Source organism: Choristoneura fumiferana, chromosome 18 (assembly GCF_025370935.1).
Source record: "Choristoneura fumiferana chromosome 18, NRCan_CFum_1, whole genome shotgun sequence".
In the NCBI taxonomy this organism is placed as follows: domain Eukaryota; kingdom Metazoa; phylum Arthropoda; class Insecta; order Lepidoptera; family Tortricidae; genus Choristoneura; species Choristoneura fumiferana.
Window position 1 is genome coordinate 134,150 of NC_133489.1, and position 23,903 is coordinate 158,052.

The 23,903-nt window shown below is 40.2% G+C and overlaps 2 protein-coding genes and 1 pseudogene across 2 annotated transcripts; all 3 read left to right on the forward strand.

Moving 5' to 3' along the window:
* Positions 1-11,361: 11,361 nt before the first annotated feature.
* On the forward strand, positions 11,362-13,716 carry LOC141437773 (cytochrome b5-like). Its single transcript, XM_074101276.1, has one exon. It carries the CDS (start codon positions 11,406-11,408, stop codon positions 11,793-11,795), a length of 390 nt encoding a protein of 129 aa, XP_073957377.1. The 5' UTR covers positions 11,362-11,405; the 3' UTR covers positions 11,796-13,716.
* A 1,065-nt stretch (positions 13,717-14,781) lies between these two features.
* LOC141437774 (cytochrome b5-like) lies at positions 14,782-15,819 on the forward strand (annotated as a pseudogene).
* A 7,350-nt stretch (positions 15,820-23,169) lies between these two features.
* LOC141437769 (cytochrome b5-like) lies at positions 23,170-23,903 on the forward strand. The gene has a single exon (XM_074101269.1). The coding sequence runs from the start codon at positions 23,185-23,187 to the stop codon at positions 23,782-23,784; it is 600 nt and encodes a 199-aa protein (XP_073957370.1). The 5' UTR covers positions 23,170-23,184; the 3' UTR covers positions 23,785-23,903.

Here is a 23,903-nt window from a genome sequence, read left to right on the forward strand (position 1 = left end):
ACGGAACCCTAAAAACGGACTGTATGTAACCGTCCACTCTTTTTGACAATAACACAAGCACAGCGTTAGTGTGATATGTACCTACCGCGTGTAAAAAAGGGTACCTACATCCTAAATCGGTATTGTATGTGTACCAATACGCATTTGATTTTTTGGTGCGGCAGCGGTTTTTTGGTTCCGTACGTCCGTATCTTATACGAGTAACAAGTGAACACGCGCGTCGGCACCTGCAGGGCTACTACGAAACTTGAAACTCGAAGTTCGTGTCGTGCGGTCCCTCTGACACTTATACTATTTAATACGAGAGCGAGAGGGACCGCACGACACGAACTTCAAGTTTCGAGTTTCGTAGTAGCCCTGCTGCATGTGGCAGTATTTGCCGAACAACGAAGCCGACACGAAGCATAAAAGTTCGTGTGCGTAAGTAAAGTCGAACACGGCTTTTTCCCCCAAACAGTCTTCCATTTACATAAATTCGATTCTACCGCTCGGCTGTGCCGGTTTATGCCGGACCGCTTTGTATGTGCAACCCTGAAATTCGTCACTTCGTTGACGTCACGTCAGCGAGCTTTGGGCTGCAGTGTGGGCGAACCTTTTTCCGTGCAGGTTTTTGTTGGCAGAAGGGTGCTCGTTCGTTAAGAGCGAGCGATACTGGCGAATCGATTTAAAAGTCGGCTGTTAAAAAATCTATTGCTCGCTAAACTGCAATAAATTGCCCACTAAACTGCAATATTGTTTTTCAAAATGCTTTTTTGTCTCTGATAACACAACTATTCAAGATTATTTTTCAATAAGAATAAACGCAAAAAATAATCAATTCCGAATATCACAACTTGAAATCTTAGTGCGGGTATACATTTATCAAAAATTCAGAAATATCTATATTTCTCGAAAACGGTAAGACTTTTACTGATGTAATTTTTTAGACGTGGTAGGTGACTTGCCCACCTATCTCCCATTTAAGTTTGTCGTACTACTTACGGGACATCCTGTATATGTATTTTATATGCCGTGTACGCTGTATTTTTTTTTAATTTATTTCTATATCATTTGCCTCACTTTCCGAGAATGAAAGAAGAAAAATAATAAGTTCATCTTTATGTTGGTGCACGAGTTGCGCGCCCCTTGGACCCCTACCTTCGCTAGCCCGCTACTTGGCCGAACCTTCCAGTAAGTCACGCTAAATTTAATTATTAAGTTATTGTTTTAAGCCTTATCTGATCTACTTACCTAAATACTTAAATAAACGAATATATGACTTTAAATTAACTGATGAATATTCAATATTTCAATGGACGACAAACAATAGTAGATCGGCCCAATTACATTGTTTTTCTCTATGTATCGGTATCGCATAGAACACGCACGCAGAATTTGCTAGAAGGAAATCTATGTTTAACTACTCGTACCGATCAAAGATTTTCTTATCCAAAAAAATCTAAGCAACAGCAGCCAACAAGTCAAAATTATCTTTGAAAAACAAACTACTTATAAGTAATCGCATACCTACGAGTACAAGAAAAATTCAATCTTGATTTACTGTTAGAGATCCATGCTAAATCTTTCTTTAAATAAGATAGTATCTCGAACCAACCATCTGTAAAAAAGACTATCAGAATACCTACGGATCAAAGTGTCCCCCCTTTCTCTCTGTACACCTACGTACACATCACGTAACAACAACACCCGAGCGCGAACACTTTTCATATTAAGTAATCCTGAAAATTCAGTTGCTCTAGGGATCGCTCCGTCGTAATATTTATTATTCACCGACAGTCTGCTGTAATCTTATGTTTCATGCAGCGTTATGCGTCATAAACTCCGCATAGAGATGAAACGGGCGCGCGCGATGCCGAGCGACTCCTGGCGGCTTCTAATGGACCAGCCGTTGGACAAACAATGATTTATTGGACGCGGAGACTGAAGTGTGAAGTCTTTGTTTCCAGCAGAGTGGATCTGCATTACGCCGACGCGGGAACAAAGCGCGCCTCTCCATCTCACATTTACCAAAACAATGCAGGCTCGAGTCGGCCCGTGAAAACGCGTAAACGCGAGCTTTTCCTACTAGCGGTGCAGCTTATTAACACTGTTTATAGTGAGAAGGAAGGACGTTACAATTTTAAGTGATTCACGGTTTGCTTAAAACATATTTTAGAGACGATTCAATTGAACCCGTGATCGCGACGGTAATTGCGCTCTAGGGCAGAAAGATGTCTGATGGAACAGATGATTTATTGCTAGTGCTGGTGACAAATTTTGTAATCATATCACTTGAAAACACCATTCAAAAGCGATAAAAATACGTGTATTAAATGATATTATAACGGATAACTCACGTCTTAAAGGGCTACGAAATAGCCCGAAACATGTCGAGCTAAACTCGGTTTAAGACGTGAGTTATCTGTTATAATATCATTTAATATGAGTGAGTCTCACGGTAGTTTCATGTTCAAAATACGTGTATTGCTACAAAAATATAGCTCACATTAAATTGTCGACTATTTAGTCGAGTAAATAAATTAATTGCATACTCAACTCGTACTTCAAATAGAAAGAAGAAAGATAGAAATAAAGAAGACATTTATTCATATTCACAAAGACACATATATATAACGAAATGATAAAAAAATAAAATAAAAGTAAACAGCAAACATAAATAAACAAAAAATAAATACAAAAATGAAAATACTACACGATTTTGTGTGTCCCCGCAAAAGTATAACGGCCGCTGCTGACTGCATTACCTAGATGCTAAAGGCGACAGACGCCTGCAGCGCTGATATTGTGTCAGAACCGTCTGTGACTCACGGAATAATACACAAATCTACGAAAGTTAGCCATATGTAAATAAAATTAAGAAATAAAAATATATTTAATTGTAAGTCAACAAGAAATAAATAAATTTCAATAAACAATAAGTACAAACAAATACTTACACTTACAACACTGCTCTTTATTTTGCTACGAGGACGAGTAGATTCCTAAAGAGATATAATAGTGTACGAGTATCAGTTATATTATTAAAGAATGTTTTTTTACAATAACCAAAAAACGAAAAGGTATAACGTTAAAGTTTCGCGTGACGGCGTGCTTTTACACACTTCTGGCCGCTTGCAGACGTCCGTTGTTTCACCGGACAACGGACCGTTGTTTTGCCGGACTTGCGGTGTTGTATGGCTAAGTCACTGGAAAAAGTGTCCGGTGCATGTAAGTACACACATTAATTGTATGCCGAACGTCTACAAGCCGGACGGCCTAACTTTTACTTAGACGTGACATGAAGAACCCACTTCCGAGCTTGGACGCGCTTTATCTTGGTAACTTATGTTTGTTTGAGAAATGAAAAAAGTACGTAAGTATTTCATTCGTTTTTAAAATCTTACTGAAGCACTAATTGTAATAATAAACAGAGAGCATTTATTAGGCGCACGGTCCTTCCTGCCTGCGTTTACATCAGAGAACGCCGTTGTTAGTTGTAACAGTGGCGCTGAACGAGTGAATCTCGTTGGGAAATGTAAGAAAGGAGCCTCTATTGACAGCCGACGGACGTGGCAGCGCCGCACCGGTAGATGTTTGCTGAACGCTTCTGCCGGGCAAAGAATACAGTATATATAGGGGCTTTGTCGGACATACCTACTACTCGTAGCTGCATTATGTGGAGGCATCTGGAGTAAATAAAGTGATCTTTATCGTACAGTTGAACAAACTGATTCATGTACCTGGGTGGAACCTTTTAGTAATCAGTTTCACTATATTTCCGGCGAAAGTATGGGACGTCATGACAATTAGCAGCACACACGTTCCACCCTGGTACGAGTACCTGTATGACTCAGTTTGTTCACTGTACTAATGTATGTACAGTCCCAGCTGGCCCCAGCATTGCACCGATGTGTAAGAACTTGTACATGTGTAAACAGTATATTTTTAACATTTTGTTTTTAATTTTCTGTACAATTTTTTTTTTTTTTTTTTTCATGCCACCGACTTGTACCAACGGTGCTGGCTGAAAATCAGCGCTGGGGTGTTATAAACGCTTCAGCATTATGCTGAGCCAGAGACTGATCTATCCTTCGTGTTGTATATTTGTAGTAATAGTGTGTCTTGTGTTGTTGTAAATAAATGTATCTTGCTTTCTTTCTTTCATTATCATTTATCAGTACCTATAGTGGTTGTGCAGAGCCGGGCCGCTTTATTATCAGTGTAACATTTCGTGGCTTTCGTGGGGCACTTTTCATTTTATTAATTCACCTGAGTACTAGTGCTTCAGTAATGTAATAACGGGAATGAAAACGATATTTTATTAATTTGGCGGCGCGGAGCCGCGCGTACAGCGGCGACTTCACGGACATGGTCGAGCAATTTGTACAATGGCCAAGGTAATTTAATTTTGTAATAAAATAAGAGAAAGTAGGCGGAAGTCAACGACGCACTTGAGTGTGGTTCTTTACATTTATTTAGGGATCCGTATGTCAGTTGGTAAAAACGAAATCCTTATAGTATGTTGATGACTTTGTTGTTCGTCCGTCCGTTCTTCTATTAAGACCTTTTTTCTCAGGAACGCGTGTAAGTTCAAAACTAAAATTATTATCAAATACTTAACTCTTCTAAAGGTGCAAATCCATCAGTGTGCGGCACTGTGCTGCACATCGTATCTGTTGCAGGTGGTAGGACCTTGTGCAAGGTCCGCCCGGATTGCTACCACCATCTTGCTCGCTAATCCTGCCGTGAAGCAGCAGTGCTTGCACTGTTACGTTTCGGCGTGGAGAGTAAGACAGCCGGTGAAATTACTGGCACTTGAGGTATCCCGCCTTTGGCCTCTAGGTTGGCTACGCATCTGCAATACCCCTGGTGTTGCAGATGTTTATGGGTGGTGGTGATCTCTTACCATCAGGAGACCCACTTGCTCGTTTGCCATCCAGGAGAATAAAAAAAAACACGTTTGATGGACTCAGCACAGGTAGTACCTAACTGTCTTGAGAACACATTGGAAAATTTTGCCAGCGCTCGGGTTGGTGTACATATCTATGCATGATAACGAGGATCCAAGTTCGACTCCCGGCTCCAGCCGTTTTTTGTGGCTTTCAATGTTTTATATTAGACATCTTGTAAAAAAATGTAAGTAAAGAATAAAAATTGAAGTCGTTGTGCTTGCTAGGCAAAGCGGTTAGCACTCGGGTGCTCTAAAAACTGTAATGTACTTGGCTTAATTTATTTAGTGAGTGCTAACGAACGCCGTCCTGATTCGCGGAGGCTCCTGAATTGAATTAAAACGACAACGGGTGGATGCGTCGGCGACGCGGCGGCCTTTGTTCTGCTCTTCTAACCTGATTAAATACAACTATAATTATAATAATTATACTTAAATGATAAGTCCAAAAGTTCACTCCTTTTAGGGCCTACGCTAAATTGTTAAAAACAGTTCATCCACAAGTATGTTTAAATCGCCCAAGTTTTTTACTGCACTTGGATCAGGAGTAGTGTAGTTTTCAGCTGCATCCGGTATTCCTGTTGGTTGCGGTCACGGCTCAACGCTGACGATTAGTATACAAACCGATTACATTTTACTGAGGCGGCGCCACACGCCACAGCCACACGCCACGCGCCACAGCCGCGCGCCACGCCACGCGGCCGGAGACAGTGACAGGTGGCAGCTGCCCACTGAGCCCGAACTACAGTTTTGTTAATTAAGTTCTGCGGCTTCCTGGTATGTTTGAAACAAACGACTATTGGTCAGTTTTAGGATTTCTCTAATTTTATCTAAGTGAAGAGGTAACCGACAGATTAGAGTTACTTTCGCATTTATAACATGAGTAAAAAAAATTGAGCCGACTACGAAAACAATGATAGTATTTAATTTTCCTTCCGTTTAAATAAGGTGCCTCAGCACGAGCCAGCATGGGTGTCCCTACATTATTTGAAGAGTTTCTCTAATTTCCCTATATAGGAATTTGAAACGCTAGCCTATAATTAACCGAGTTGGTGCCGTTCTGTGATGATCCGCCCCGTATTTCGCGGCTAACTTTTGAGAACTGGAAACAGTCAAGCGTAAAACTCAGACCCGAGCGCTGCAGGTGAGTGTCGTCGGTTGGCCTATTTTTTGCCCCAACTCTATTAAAGTTGGCGCAGCCCGAGGTCCGCGCCGTGCAGTAACTAATGGCCGAACTTCTCCATTATATTAGTAATTCCCGCCGACGTAAACAAATAAACAACAACTTGTTTGCATAATTTCATCCTCGGATTGGCTAATGGATGCTATTAAATTTTGGGCGTTGTTCGTGTAAATCTTGGCGTAATTGTGTGGAAGCGGCGCGGCCGGCGGCGCGCCGGCGTCGGCGCCGCTTGACCACCCACCAACTATACACTATCCTATAAATTAATCCGCAACATTGAAGCCGATTGTTGGGATAATTTGACAGAACGAGGGTTGTATGGATTTTCATTGGAATTTGAATTTAAAATGTAGTCACACTTTTGAAGCGGTATCACTTGAATATCGACTAATGTATGGCAACATCCGTTGACTCAATTATAAAACCCTGAAAAACTGTACATGGGCGTTCAGTCCAACTTGCCTAATCGTCTCTACTGATACATTCTGGATTCATTTTAAAACACGTTTTACTCGTCTCCGATCCAACTCTTAAGATAACTACAAGATGTGTATTTTAATCAGATTGACTCTTTGCTGTTAATTAAATGGAAAAAAATTGATACGTATCTATTTTCATCATTGTTTTGTTGCATTTTTAACATCTAACTTTATCCACATAACGATTCTAATACATTTTTTAAACGAGCAATTCTTGTATATACGATTGATTACATATATATTTCAGGGATCTCGGTAACGGCTCCAACGATTTCGATGAAATTTGGTAAGTAGGGGTTTTCGGGGATGAAAAATCGATCTAGCTTGGTAAGACCAAAACTGGGAAAACCTTTGTTGTCGAGTTTTAGCCCGAGCGAAGCTCGGTCGCCCAGGTACTTATGATTAAATTCCGCACAACATAAGTAGTTGTAAACATTGTAAGTCTGAAGCAAGACTCCGGTTGACGATACCGGTCGTATTTTGCAGAGATCATCGCAAACACCGTGAATATTATTATGATCACTATAGCTTCGCTTTCTTCAACGAGTGAATAAGAATCATCATCATCATCATCCCAGCCTATATACGTCCCACTGCTGGGCACAGGCCTCCTCTCAGAATGAGAGGGCTTGGGCAGTAGTTCCCACGCGGGCCCAGTGCGGATTGGGAACTTCACATACACCGTTGAATTGCTTCGCAGGTTTGTGCAGGTTTCCTCACGATGTTTTCTTCACTGTAGAGCTCGTGGTAAATTTCAAATGAAATTCCGCACATGAATTTCGAAAAACACAGAGGTGCGAGCCGGGGTTCGAACCCGCGATCCTCTGCTTGAGAGGCCAGTCAAACCACTCGGCCACCACGGCTTGATTGAGAATATCTGCTACTAAATTCAAATAAGTAAGTACCTAATTAGTTTTTCGTTTATTCTTATTTACCTATCACACACATCACCATCATCATCATCATCATTTACCTGTCACAGACGGTTCTGACAGAATATCAGCGCTGCAGGCGTTTAACGCCTCAGCATAATGCTGAGTCAGCGACCGTTTCACTTTTGCAAGGACACAAAAAATCATGTATTTTAATTTTTGTATTTCTTTTTTTTGTTTTTTGTGTTTGCTGTTGTTGTTTTTTAGTTTGGTTGTATTTGTGTGTCTTTGTGAATGTGAATAAATGTCTTCTATTCTATTCTATTCTATTCTATCGATCTATTTTTCAATGTATTTTATTTTATTTTACTTTGTGTGTTAATTTTAACTGTTACTTTATTGAATTCGTTTAAACGATATAATCGCATATAAGTGGAGTGGAATAGTATAATATTATACATAGTAACGTAATTTACGCACAAACGTAGCGATGACCACACGTTTTATTTTGTCACGTAGCACAAAATAAGGAATATAAACAAGGCATGCTTATTGGCCATAGAAATTAATACATTAAGGTACAACATGCTCTTCTGCTCTAAGGTGATCCAGTTCTACAACATAGCTTATCTCACCACAGGTATGTACCTATGGCGCAGCTACGATACTCTGCAAGCAGTCGTCACTTGCAACGCCATATTATTATGTAAATAGGGATTGTAAAACGTTATTGATGATTTTCATACCTACTTATATTAATTTTTTGTACAGACCAATTTTCTTCGGCCTTATGTATCTAGTATTATTGGTCCGCACGAAGCGGTTCGCTTCATCATTAACGATTCCAACTGCTAAGGAATGGAATTCGCTCCTATCGTCTGTATTTTCGAATAAATACAACCTGAGAGCTCTTCTAGGTTTAGAGTGATGGCTGTTACTGAACTAGTGAGATACACTTTTGGCCTCATTTTACCGACACTAATCTGTCCGCGACATTTTTCAAACAATTGCAGTTTTTTGTAAATAAACATGTGTTTTCTGTAATTTAATAGATGGTGTACATGAATATATGCCATCCTACATAAGTTCAACCTATTAAACCGTGAAATATCTTGTTGGAAGTACGATTTTTTGGTAACGCCAGAGACAATTTTGGTAACGCAGGAGACGCCCAAAGTGTCGGTAAAATAGTTGATTGGCCCATCTGCACTTTTCAGCAGGTGAGGCAACTACGGGTCAGTTTTATGAGGTTTTATGCAATAAAAGATAACCCAATTGTAACAAACGTGCCAGTCACGGCTCCTTTGCCGCTTCATATAATCTGCTAGCCCTTGGCTTCTCGCGTAGTGATTTAATTGGCCGTCGCATTAGTTAACCAAATGGCCCGGTTTGCGTGCTTGTGACGCGCGCGCGACATTGGCTAGGGATGCCCGAACTTGCTTTAAATCGATAATATATCGTATCTGATTTAATCCATATAAATTGACAGACTTTGTATAGTGGTTGTATGATGGGCAGTTGCCGTTTTTAGATGTTTTGGTTATGCGGGGATCCTGTGGTAAATTGGAAACTACAGTTTATCGTAAGCCAACTCATACAGATCGATACTTGAGAGCAGATTCGCACCACCATCCTTGTCATTTGTCTTCTTTGCCTAGAACGTTGATAAATCGAGCCTTGAATATTTGTGATCCAAAATTTGTGGATCGTGAACTGAGTCACGTGAGACGGGTTTTGGAAAGCAATGGGTACAACTGGAGGCAGTGCAACCGTGTAGTGAACGTGTCGACTCGTCAAAGACCGGTGGGAGCTGAGAGGGTTCCGGTATATTTACCGTTTATAAAAGGGGTGACGGATAAAATCGGACACTTGTTACGCCGAAGATATAGCATCAAGTCGATTTTCCGTCCTCATATGCAGCTCAGACAGTTGGTACGTTCGCCGAAGGATAAGGAGCCCCTGAGCGGTCCGGGGTATATATGATTCCCTGTGCCTGTGGCAAGAACTATATTGGAGAGACTGGACGTAACGTTTCCACAAGGGTATCGGAGCACATACGCAGTATGAGGAAACAGGACGACAAGGGGTCTGCTGTGGCCGAGCACTCAATGGACTCGGATTCGACGCACTATATCAGATTTGATAAGGTATCTATACTTGCGAGAGAGAAATTTTTCATTCCGCGGAAAGTGCGTGAAGCCATCGAGATTAGTCGTCGGCCGAATTTCAACCGGGATAGTGGTTGGACGGTACCTCCGAGTTGGAAAACGGTGTTAAATACTCGTGCTGCGTCATCGGTGTGTGTGAACGTACCTTTACAGAGCGATGTTGTTAGTGTTGTGTGCTACCCTACATTTGATAGTTGTAATGATGATGAAAACGCGGGTAGTTGTGTGCCGGTGTCAGTTTCGTCGGGTAGTCGCGCGAGCAGAGCGGCGGCGCGCAGTGCGCGTGTTGCAGCAGCCGCTGAGTCGCGTTGCTCCGAAGACGAAGGGCTCCGGATTAGCCCGAAACATGTCGAGCTAAACTAGATTTAAGACGGTAGTTTTATGTTCGACTTTGTATAGATTTGTTTTACTCGTATATGGGCAAATGAGCAAGCAGGTGGGTCACCGGATGTTATCAAAATGATATTCTGTTGTGTCAAAATACTGCACAAGATTTTTTTTATAAAACTCAAAAATACAATAAAATACGCCACGATACAACGGATCTTCACTGAACACCACATAATCCACAATTCAGAAAATGCTTGTTTATTTTTTACCCTTTGTTTATCCTTTGATCATGATGGATTGAGCAATGTAACCATACACACCACCACATCTTCCACATATTTATGTGGAGATAGTTTAGCATCTTAACTAGAAAACGTTAGGATAAGTATTACCTATCTCAGAAAATTGCGTTGTCTCCGCGGGATAGCCATAGAAGAATTTTCCGCAGACTATGTTTCACTGCGGGATAGAGGCCTATTCGGAATGAGAAGTAGAGAGCTAGCTAGCATCAAGAAAATTTACATTAGTCTTATCTCTAATATAAGTTTGTTATTTCTTATTAACTTTCTATATAATTTTTTTTAACAAAAAATGGAATCGACTTCAAAAACCTTGAATATAATTTCCTACTTGTTTGAAGTTGGTGCCTCAGCACGCACGAGTCAGCAGGAGGGGACCTATAGTCGTCTACCTCACCTACAAACTACCTATATATATAATATTACTGGGCTTCAATCACTCTTGCTGGCTCGTGCTGAGGCATCGACTTCAAACAAGTAGAACATTATTTTCAAGTTTTTTGAAGTAGGTAATTTTTTTTGTTATTTTTTTAAAATGGTTTTTAGTTATTTGTTGCCAAAGTGTATCTCACAACGATTCCATTAAGCTCAATCACGGCATAGTTATATTATTTTATAACAGAGTACCGGACTTACGGTCTTCTTTATAAGGTCCAGTTCACCAAATGATACTTTCTGAATGAACTCGTGAATACTTTACAAATTCTTTAAAAATTCGAGGGTTGCCCTCGATTTCTCTAAGATCCCATGATCAGATCCTGACTTGGTGTCAATGGAACCACCTCAGAAGTTTGTCCTTTAGAACAAAAATAGAATTTTGAAATCCGGCTCACATTGGCGGAGTTATCGCGTAACAAACACACAAAAAAAAAACATACAGACGAATTGAGAACCTTGGTTTTATACATCAAAATTTTAATAAAATTAAAAGCTAAAACTACCTACGTATGACCGGTGCGTCATGATATTCTTGATTCGATATTCTGACGAAGTAAGACGTACGACCCAACCAAATATTATACCTATCGACGTGTATCGATAAAATACCGTGATATAGCATTCCTTTCTATCGATAAATTAAAATATTGACGCGTATCGCGCACCGTTCAAGTTGTGTGTGTCAGTCAGCCCCCAGCCGGCAGCCAGCATGAGCGAGCCCCGGCGCTTCACTCGCGCGCAGGTCGCGGCGCGCAGCCACCGCGCCGACGCCGCAGTCATCATTGACAACGTCGTCTATGACGTCACGGGCTTCCTCAGCGACCACCCCGGGGGCGCGGAGGTGCTGCTCGACAACGCCGGGAAGGACGCCACCAAGTGCTTCCGCGACGTCGGCCACAGCGACGACGCTTACACGTGGCGGGAACAGTACGTCGCAGGAGAAGTGGTGGACGAGGAGAAGTGGCCCGTGGAGCCGCGCGACATGCCTTTTGACAGCACGCGCGAGCCGCTCACCCTCTCCGGTCTGCTGGGCGCGGCGTTCCCTCCAGTGGCTCTCGCCGCCGTCTCCTACATGGTATACTTATATCTCTTCGGGTAGACGGTGGACTAGTGCAAGTGTTGTTGTGATGCGGTTGCGGTTAGAAAATTATGAACGTTATATAGGTATATAATCTGTCAGGGACAGTTACGTGACGAGAGGCCCATTGCCCTATTATTTCACAAGTTTGCTGACTGTTGATATCGGCCAAACTCAACATTTCATTAAAACAATGCCAGTGCTCGCTACTTGACATTTGACATCTGAATGTTCCATTCAATGAATGGGCACCTGTCGCACTCGTAATGAATTTTAAACGTGTCCCCTTATGACCTGCTGACGTTATAATTTAGGTAATTAGTTTAATTTAATTTTATTGGTAAAGATTGCTCAAATAGATTATACTCGTATCTGTAAATAGTTAAGATAGCTTTAACAGCACTGGCCATTATACCATGTTATGTTTTAGATAAATGAAAATCTCATTGCTGTAAAATGCACCGCTGCCACTGTGATGTCTGTGATGGAGTTCACGCTGTTATCATAGCGTATTGTATTAATGTTATAATTTCTTATGATTTGTAGATAACAGAAACCCCGTCTATTTAAAACAGCCACAACGCATGCCTTAAGAAAACGTGTTTCGCATAACGTTGACTAAGTATAATGAGCGTGATCCATACGTTGTCAGTTACAGTAAACCCGGTGACCTATGGTTGTATAAAAGCCGATGTAAATTATGCTGTTAATTGTAATCAACGTCATCGACCTTTAAAGTTAGCGTGCTCTTATTGTTTGGTGTTTTCGCGATATAGACTACTACATCTAAATCAACTATTGCAGGTGGTAGGACCTTGTGCAAGGTCCGCCCGGATTGCTACCACCATCTTGCTCGCTAATCCTGCCGTGAAGCAGCAGTGCTTGCACTGTTGTGTTTCGGCGTGGAGAGTAAGACGGCCGGTGAAATTACTGGCACTTGAGGTATCCCATATTAGGCCTCTAGGTCGGCAACGCATCTGCAATCCCCCTGGTGTTGCAGGTGTCTATGGACGGTGGTGATCTATTACCATCGGGAGACCCACTTGCACGTTTGCCATCCAGTGGAATAAAAAAAATACTAGAAAGGTAAAATTATATCTATTTGCATTATTTGTTCAAACCGGTAGAGCAGGTCCCGAGAAACCAATTACATATTATATAGGTACAAGAATTGGTCGTTTAGTTTGAAATAGGATAATGAATTTCATGTCAAACTTATTATTATATCTGTATATCTGTTATCTATGATGCAGAACCTTTCACCATTTCTACGTACCTAAATCGGCACATGCACTGCCACTATAGACCCAACTATTACAAATGCGACATTTAATGGAAACAACTCATCAATAAAACTGTTTATTTATTTACATGAAACATGAGGCAGGCATTCGAAGCTGGCAAAATTGAACGAGCATGCTTGTGTGAGACCGGTTAACCTTTTGAAGTTGTAGGTAATGTATGTAGCTCTACCAAGGATTCCATTATGGTTATTTTGCCTGTGTTCGGCGACCCTAAGTAGATAGAACAGGTTCACTGTTTTTTTCTTGTTATGCCGTAAAAATGTCCGCAGGTGTCTTTTGCGAATTTTTTGATGTTCTCCAGATGTTGACTGGTACCTAATAGAATAAAACAAACAATAATGTACCTAGGTAAAATATAGTCAAGTAAATGTTTGGCCGGTGACTCCTAATTTTAGTGATTTCGTGCTTTATTTAGTAGCCACATAATATATTTGTTAGGACCATATTTGTTGGGTAGTTCTACGAGCGTTTTAATCGCTATCAGTTTCCTGTCGCTTATATTGAAGAAATGAGTCAGCTAGAATTAAAATTTCTTGCTTACGGTCTCTCATTTCTTCACTATATGTTACCCTGTTATGTTTGTGCCTACGAGTATGTACCAATGAATAGTTTGTAAAGGAATAAAGGTTTGTGTGATATTATAAGTTTTTTATTTATTTCATAATTGCTGCACTAAGTATTATTTGGTAAATATTCCATTCATGGTCACTTATCTCCTTTACAATACAACTCTCTCTCTCTCTCTCTGTCTCTCCTGACCTCCTGACTCCTGGTCTTTTGACTCTTATGGACCGTTGGCTCCTTAAACTAGTCATACACCGCATCATTCATTTCATCTTTTGTTTATGTGCTTGCTGTTTTTACTTTCAAAATCTCCAAGTTGCTCCTTTCCTTCTCTACACATTGATTTCTTTCAAACCCTTAATAATCTTCAACAGTCGCACAAAGTTAAGATACCTATATATTTTCTGGTACGGAAACTAGTTATTTGGTAAAAACAATTGTTTTTTTTTCTCAAATATTTACCTTTTTTCTGAAGGTTTTGCAAATGGCGTTTAGTCACGTTTAACGAAACAATACAAAATCATTATAATTCGTTCGACTGAACCTGGAATGGTCCCGCCGACCGCCGACCCATGTGGACGGAGCTGGAGCCAAACCGAGAGACCGCTAGTGTTCCATCTGACCATGCGCCTGGGAGCTTGGGGCACGCAATAACTGTGTACGAGTAAAGTAATCAAACTTTACAATAATGTTTAGGCGGCCAACTGCAACGCCCTCTTGAAGTCGCTTAACTTTTGACCATATACTTACCAACTTTTTCAAATCTCATTAAGCTACATACGCTACATTATGCTGAGTTAGGGCACGTATATTATTATTAATATAGTACTTAGGCACATTATATAGACTCTAGATTGTGAAAAATAAATGCTAGTCTCGTATGTTCACCACAACCATAAACGACCTAAAAGTAAATTAATCAGCATTAAACTGAATGAATAAGAAATTATATCAATGCAATGGTGGTTTACATACATGCATGAATGTTTAAATTATTGCAAAATGTATGTAATGAATTCTCTAATAGTTATAAACAATAAAATAACAAAGCTAGCACATTGCGGCGTGTGTTATAGTAAAGCCACGGAAAGAAGGTTACTGTCAGTCTAGCGAGTACGGTTAGTGCGGTTATCCGCGCAGAGCGGGAGGAGAGGAGGGCCGCGCGGGCGCGGGAGTCAGTGGATCAGTAGCGCAGCGAGCGGCGGCGCACGCGCACCATGCCCGACCAGAAACAGTTCACGCGCGCCGAGGTGGCCGCGCGCAACTCCAAGGAAGACGCCGTCTTCGTGATCCACAACCACGTGTACGACGTGACGCCGTTCCTGGACGAGCACCCCGGCGGCCACGAGGTGCTGCTGCGGGCGGGCCGGCGCCGACGCCTCCGAAGACTTCGACGACATCGGCCACAGCCTCGACGCTAAGGAGCTCATGAAGAAGTATCAGATCGGCGAGGTCGTGCCGGAGGAGCACGTGGAAGTCGCCAAGCGGGAGTACCAGTGGGAGGACGTCAAACACGAGGCAGGGGACGGCCAGTGGCTGACGTGGAGGCTGCCGCTGATCCTCGGCGTGGTGGCCTCGCTCACGTGGCTCTACTTCCAGTGATATAGTGTTTTCCCCAAGACTGTTATTGACTGCATTATTATTCTAATGTAAGGTTTTGTATCATTAAAGTTTCTATTCCAACAACTTTGTTTGTTAGCGCCCGCTCTAAGTGTGATAAGAGCAAAGCGTTTATCATCTTATTATTAACTTGTACTTATTAACCTTGGGGCTTGATAGTTTTGTTTATTAGCCGTCGTATTAAGTCCATTTCTGTATTTTCATAACTTTGTGAGAAGGTGAAACGCTTAAAAAATCGACTGAGTGCTACAGATATTTACTTATATTTTGCAAAGTTTAAGTATTGACAAGGAACGTGCGCAGAATATTATAAGTTAACAGCGAAACTACGCATCGCAAACAAGTTGAGTCATTATCTGTTGGTCCGAATCAAATTGCACCTAACCTTGACGGCAGTGAATTTAATGGACATGCTCTTAAACAGCAGGCAGTGGTTCCATGTTCCATGTCTAAATCAATATAGTTTTTTTTATTAACAGTGTTTTAAACTAAACTAAGCTTAAATATTGATTTATTAGTTCCAGGATTTAATAAGATAAATATATTGGTCCAATAAATCAACGACTTTGTTCCATTGGTCCTCCCATCACCTCACATTGTCTCTAAACGTTTTTCAATCAGTCGCTCGCGCAGGGGCAATGACCGGCGCCCGCTCGCTGCAGCAAGAACACTTCCAAGCTAAACTTTATAAATTGTAGATCGATATCTATAAAAGAAAAAAGTGGCTAACTGACTGACAAACAACGTACAACCTTAATCCCTGTCTTCAAAAAGAAATTTTTCGAAAATTCAAAATTCCTACCAATACGACACTAGCCATTTTCAATATTCCAATGGGAGTGAAGCCGCGAGCTTGAGCTAGTATCATCATGTAACTTAATCTTCCACCAGTCCAGTCTACTTAGAGGAACCACAAACACACTTAAGGTATTTCAACACCATAAAATTGTTGTTCTTATTCTTACTAATTAGTTATAAAGGCGAAAGTAACTTTGTCCGTCTGTTACTTCTTCTCACTCAAACTACTGAACCTATTGATTGGTTATGGAGATAGTTTCAGACGCTGGTAAGGACATAGGACAGTTAAAATCTCGGAAAATTGCAGTTTCCGCGAGATAGCAATAAACGAATTCTCTGCAGACGGAGTCCCGGTCAACAGAGGCAATGACCTTGAATGCAACGCCTCTTGCCATCCAGCTGCACCTGGTGGTGTGAAGTTGCATTGCAAGTGTTGATTACTAAGTATCCATTTCCAGATATAATAGTAAAAAGAATGTAAGTGGTAAAAAGAAGTATAGGACAGGATATTGTTTTGTTTGTTTCATAGTTATGTGTGTGTGTTCCTGCTGCGTTCTTGACAAATGGCCAAAATTCCTGTCGTCTCTTCAGTATATGTATAAAGTACTCTGTGGGTAACCCTAGCCTAACAGCTACCCTAACCACCTGCCTTTATATCAACCACCTTGCACCTGTCGGTGTGTTGTGCTGCTTTATTATCGGGCAACTGGGAAAGAGACGCACATAGAGACAAGACTAGTTACGATGTGCTAGCTAGGAGAAGTTGTATGTAGAGTCCCTTTTAAATGTAATTCTTATTTTATTCTTCAGCTTGAAATAGTGGTTAGCACTTCTATTATTTATTAAAGGAAGGGAAATTTTAAACGTGATACAAAATGAGTGTTACTTGCTCAGTTAATGCTGGGAACTGTACGAGTATAGTTAGATTGACTCAATTATTTACATTAGTCTATTTTATCATTAACTTCTGTTATGTATGAGTGATACAGAGGGTCCTTAGAATGTTTATACAATTAATATATGTATTTATTTATGTTCATCATTGTCTTGCTCGGCTTAACTAGGTACATAATGTTCCATTGCATGGCATAGGCCTAATCTCAGATATATATTTTTTTTAATTCAACTGGATGGCAAACGAGCAAGTGGGTCTCCTGATGATAAGAGATCACCACCGTCCATAGACACCTGCAACACCAGGGGGATTGCAGATGCGTTGCCAACCTAGAGGCCTAAGATGGGATACCTAAAGTGCCAGTAATTTCACCGGCTGTCTTACTCTCCACGCCGAAACATAACAGTGCAAGCACTGCGGTTTCACGGCAGGATTAGCGAGCAAGATGGAATTTCGCACATAATTTCCAAAAACTCAGAAGTGCAAGCTCGGGCTCGACCCCACAACCCCCTGCTTCAGAGGCCATAGGTCACATCGCTAGACCACCACGATTACTAGAATGTTTATTTGTTGTTGTTACTTAAGGAAGGCATTGTCATCTCAAGTTAAATAATAAAACTAATTAAAACAATTGAGTTAGAGTATTATATTTTCCAATATTAAGGGGCTGTTTCACCATCCATTGATTAGTGTTAACTGACGGTTAAATGTGATGCCGTCTCCGTCTATTCGAACAAAACAAATAGAGACGGCATCACACCTAACCGCCAGTTAACACTAATCAATGGATGGTGAAACAGCCCCTAATTGAACTAGAAACGTTAATACAGTATCATGTTTTAAATTTCATCTCGTATATTAGAGTCATTTCAGGATGATCCCAGTGACTTCAAAGTGACTTCAATTCTCTGCTGGAGTGATCTCAAAGTTGATGATGTTTTTGTTTATGATGGAAAATGACTCTACCGTAGGTTAACTTTGCTTAAGGCAAAAAATGTGTCAATTATAATACTCTTTATTGAACACCACAAGATAATAAAGCGAGTTAAAAACATAAATAAAACTAGACAGACAATGGCGGTCTTATTGTTCAAAAGCCATCGTTTCCAGATGAACATTAAGATATAGAAACAAATAAAAACAGGCTAGACTTATGGTCCCTCAGTGCAGAAGTGAGCCGGTTGCCAAACCAACGCGACGGCCATTGATCTCTGTGATCGAAGGCCATGCGCGGGAGCATGCGCGGTGATCGAACGCCCACAACAGGTTGCCCAGCGGCAGGTAAAGCTGAACTGCAGGCAAAGAGGCACATTCTGAGTTTGATTGTAACTCAAAAAAAATAACAATCTTTATTGCCAAAACCTTACTCTACAAAATAAGAAAAAAATAAGTATAGAATAGAATGAAAAACGGACGGACGGACGGGCGGAGGGAAAAACGGGACGGTCTAGCTATATTACTTGGCTATGTACATAGGGTGCGTCCCAAGTTATTTAAAACCGACAGAGAGCGTATTGGACACTCTCGAAATAGGGTTCCGTAGCCATTACGAAAAAAATAAGTAATTTTTTTCTAAGGATTCCGTATTTTGTACGGAATATTCCATGTTTAGGTATATCTACATGCTACAAGATTCGATGAGAAAAAAAACACCCCTACTTTACGCCTATGGGAGGTACTCTAAAAAATGTTTTTTAATTTTTTTATTGTACCATTTGGTCGGCATAGTTTAATTACATATATATTCGTGCAAAATTACAGCTTTTTAGCATTGATAGTCCCAGAGCAAAGCCGCGGATGGACAGACAGACAGACAAACAGACAGACAGACATGGCGAAATTATAAGGGTTCTTTTTGCCATTTTGTCTACGGAACCCTAAAAAAGCGTTAGATATAATTTCATAATATAAACGTTCATTATGTATAAAATAAAACACTATAATTTCATTAAGTATAACGTTCGATTAGTACCTATAACACTTGTTTTATATACTTTCATAAGAAATAACATGTTTGTGGGCTAAATTCATATTATATAACATACGTAAGGTATACCGCTTATAATGCGTAATAACTTCTTATATAACATTAATATTAATTAATGACATAATATCAAGTGATATACTTCGTTTCTAAAATACTTGGTAAATTTTAAAATTTAAAAACCAGAAAATTAGGTGTTTATCACCCTTTAATTATTGTATTGCAAAGTTTGTTAAACATTTTGTTAAAGACGGTTCGGAGCAGAAGCGACTTGCATAGTTTATGTTCAGAAGCCTTCGATGTTAGGTTTTGTTTTTATAGCAGCGAGGAAACCGTAAAAGTGATTTTTTATATTTATATTTTTGAGCGTTATGTTTTCCGTTGTAAGATTAAATGAATGTTATATGTTTGGGTTGTTAGAAGTTGGGAATATTATATAATTGATCGTTATACGAGTACTCAATATATTTATGTCCATGGCTTGCTTACCGTGGTTCTAGAATCCATGGAGTTGTCATATGCTAAAAAAACAATTTTCGAAGTCAAAATTATGTAATATTTTACATTTTATTTACTTACATATTTAACACAATATAATACAAGCCGTGGTGGCCGAGTGGTTTGACCTATGGCCTCACAAGCAGAGGATCGTGGGTTCAAATCCCGGCTCGCACCTCTGAGTTTTTCGGAATTCATGTTCAAAATTACATTTGAAATTTACCACGAGCTTTAAAGGTGAAGGAAAACATCGTGAGGAAACCTGCACAAACCTGCGAAGCAATTCAATGGTGTGTGTGAAGTTCCCAATCCGCACTGGGCCCGCGTGGGAACTACGGCCCAAGCCCTATCATTCCAAGAGGAGGCCTGTGCCCAGTAGTGGGACGTATATAGGCTGGGATGATGATGAATACAAATTGTTATTTTTATATACAATAAAAACATATTTCTGTTATTAATCAAAATAAACTACAACAATTACTTTATTTGTGACAGCAACAAAAATGTCTTTTCAACTGTCTAATATTACCCGTAACTTCTAAAAACATATGACGACTCCATGGATTCTAGAACCACGGTAAGCATCCAAAAGTCCCAAGCCATAATGAAATTATATATTTTATCATTATACGTTATGACCATTATAGCAAACGTATGTTATATATAAAAAATATTGAAAGTGAAGTTATACGTAACGAATATTATATCAGTTGATTTTATATATTCTATTACTTACCCATGTATGTACATACGCTATGGAAATTGCAAGTAAGAAATTGAAACCCTCTTTGGGGTTCAATTTTAATAATTACCTACTTACCACAATGTTTTTGATAGTATATGGTAAAAACTGACTAAAACCAGTTTTGCGAACCGGTACCAAGACACACGGCAGTGAGTCATGCCAATAAAAAACTGTTTTAGCCGTTGAGCGTGTTACTATAAGCTAAAGAAAACAAGAGCTAGATGTAATTATACTCAGCGGCACAAAATCTGGCCGCCCCTTCATACAAAATTTGGCCCCCTCTTCATACAAAATTTGGCCCCCTCTTCATACAAAATTTGGCCCCCTTCATACAAAATTTGGCCCCCTCTTCATACAAAACTTGGCCCCCTCTTCATACAAATTTTGGCCCCCTTCATACAAAATTTGGCCCCCTCTTCATACAAAATTACCTGTCACTGCAAACATTTGACGGCCTGATTTTTTGCCGCTCATTATAGTAACGATGACATTTAAAATATGTCATCGTCCCCCGCGATATGTAATCTTACGGCTGCTTAGATTTTAGTCAAACTTGCTAGTTAGAGCCGTGGTGGTGGCCAAGACGGTCGTGGGTTAAAATCCGGGCTCGCACACTTTCAGTATAATAAGCTTGGTTGGTGATGAATGCTCGTGTGCTTCAACATTCTGTGTTGTTATTGTACCCAATTAAGTAAGTAAAATCGTAGGAAATCGTAAAGTTTCTATACTTTAGCTGCAATGCCGCCCCACCCTTGTACCTTGATTTGTGTTGATTCTTCTTTGGGTTTTGAGAAGCGCTTCATATATTCTGCTTGCCCGGAACAGCGATTCCCAAACTACGAATCAAATATATATTTATTGGTATAAAGAAGGACATGAAACAATAAAACATCACGTAAATTCGACTTTTTGTAACAGTTATAATAAGTAGCGCCTACACAAAAAGCGCGGTTCTTTTCTTTGGGCGAATACGGCACTTTGCTATGTTGACGGTAATATTGCCAATGACGCTGAATACTGAGCCGTTGTCTAATGCATTACAGGTGATGACAAAAAAAAAACAACGAAAAAATTTAATTGGGCACCAAAAACTAAAAACACTGGCGGAAATTTAGATAATACAAGGTGACTTGAATTCGACCTACCTATTCCTTTTAAGAGGTTAATGTTGTGGCACTGGAGCGCTAATTTAAAACCGAGGCCAAAAGCTAGTAAGTATAATATGAAAGAATTATTGCTTAAGTTAGTACTACTTTGTTTTAGTAGAGCCAAGCCAGAAATGCAGAGCCGAGTGCAGGGAACATTTATAACCTTTCATGACCTTTTGCCACAAATCATCAAACCTAAAAGTACTTAGATTGGTATGAACACTTGTTGCGCTTCGTTCAGTCAGCGAGCATGCTAAAAAGATAAGAAACAACTACTTAGATTTTAACGATAGCTGTAAACCTTCGTTTAAGTCCGTGATCCTGACTCATTTTGCTGTCACATTAGGTACGGTCGTGATTATATACAATTACAGCTAGCAAGCAGTGTAGGTATACATATTTTGTTTTGTCATTGTGCATAAATCGCCTTTTCGGAACTTGACAGAATTTTAGTCGTTTCCAAAGAACGACAAATTTAACAGTACCATCAGCCTAATAAGTGGTCTACCAATTTTTAAACAAAGTTCCTATCAAATGAATATGTCGCTAAAGTCGAACTTTCAAGTTGACAGACACGTCTATTGGCATTATTGCTTTATGACATGCAAACGATTATCAGCTTTAGGGTGGTAGACCATATTTGGCTGATGGTACAAAGATGGTACATCAAGCCCCGCGCTCGACATGTAGGGGGATGCAGCAGTAGGAACCCAAATACCTAATAGAGTTCTGATTAAATATTATAGTGTGACATACACTGACAGTGATAATGCCATAACAAAAACACACTCCCTTATCAAATCAAAATAATTTATTTTCGGATAACTGAGTAATCTACTCAGTATTGTTAGTGTATACAATATTCTTATAAGACTATGGTAGTAAACAGATAAGATATATTATTTTTACATTAAATCAAATTTGATTTAATTACATTAATTTCCATGACATCATGTACACTGCCTAATTAATTAACTTCTGTTTCATTTCAAATTAACACATCACATCCAATTAAATTGAACTGTCTATCTATCTCAAACCAAATAAATTCAAATTAATTAAATCAAAGTCACATTTCATTACATTATAAATTACATAATAATATTAATAAAAAAACGTTTATTTCAGGATCTGGTCCCATGTATATCATGTCAGTTTCAGATCTATTGTCAAGCAGACATTCATATCTAAGGCGTATTATAAAGTTTATGATTATATCATGGACAGGGATATTTGGAAACAATTCCGATGCGCATTAGCGATCCCTTCAAATAGCGAACCTACTCTGTTAAAAATAAAATTGTGTTAAATATTATTAAATGATACCTATACATCAGTATAGGTATCATTTAATAATATTTAAATCTGTTTATAAAAATAGACCTTGAGTCGTTGAGTTTCCGGTGGTAGATTTTTTTTGACATTCATAAGTGCTTGTTATAGCCTAAATTGAATAAAGATATTTTGACTTGACTTTGACTACGAGTTACATTCTTACAATAACATTAATAATAATAATAATAAAATCTTTATTCAATAAGACAAAGGGGGAGTTACTAAATAAAATAAATAATAAAATAAAAAATAGAATTGCATACATTTACATAACATTAGGTACATAACATAATAATACGATTTAGCACTGATCCTATTTCAATAGGTGTTGTAGGTACTTGGCGTTCTTATACGAGTGTTTAGTTCGACACCGACTGATAGCACCAGTGACGAAGAAGCTACCGTGAATATAACTCATAGTTGACCGCTCACTGTGCGAGTATGGCCTATGACTTAAGTTCTTTCGCTATCCTTGGAATGCGTTGAACCAGTTTAAGACGATCATGCTCCTCAGCACAAATGAACGCTGAGTTGAAGATTGGGGCTGATATCTGCGGCTGCGACTCCTCGAGACACCATGACACGCCAGTATCGGCGCTATCAGCGCGGCGCGGGGCGCGGGGCGCGGGGCGCGGGCGCAGCGGTGCGGTGACAAGGGCGCGCGCGCGCCGCCGCGCCGCATTACCCAGTTGCCCGCGCGCCGAGTCAGAAGCTCGCCCTCGCACCATGGCCGAACCCAAGCGATTCAAGCGTGCCGAAGTGGCCGCGAAAAACTCCAAAGAAGATGCCGTATTCATTATCCACAATCGCGTGTACGACGTCAAGAGTTTCTTGGATGAGCACCCCGGCGGCCACGAGGTTTTGCAAGGCGTCGTCGGCACCGATGCTTCCGAAGACTTCGATGACATCGGCCACAGTCTCGACGCGAAAGATCTCATGAAGAAGTACGAGATCGGCGAGCTGGTGGAGGAGGAAAAGACGGCCGAGAAGAAGAGGCCGATCTGGAACAACGTGTCGGAGGTGAAGGAGGCGCACTCCGGCGGCGTGCTGAGCTCGTGGAAGCTGCCGTTAGTGCTGGGCATCGTGGCCACCGTGCTCTATACCTACCTGTTCGGGTAGTCGCCGCCGCCGCTAGTTGACGTGACAGTGTCTACAGGACTGCTTAGAATTAAGGTTTACTTAGTTAATTTATTATGACTGTTGGTACTTTTATAATTTAATAAATATTTGTAACTAAA

Excerpts from the sequence above, each read along its gene's own strand:
- LOC141437773 (XM_074101276.1), top strand. The coding sequence starts at position 11,406 with ATGAGCGAGCCCCGGCGCTTCACTCGCGCGCAGGTCGCGGCGCGCAGC.
- LOC141437769 (XM_074101269.1), top strand. The coding sequence starts at position 23,185 with ATGAACGCTGAGTTGAAGATTGGGGCTGATATCTGCGGCTGCGACTCC.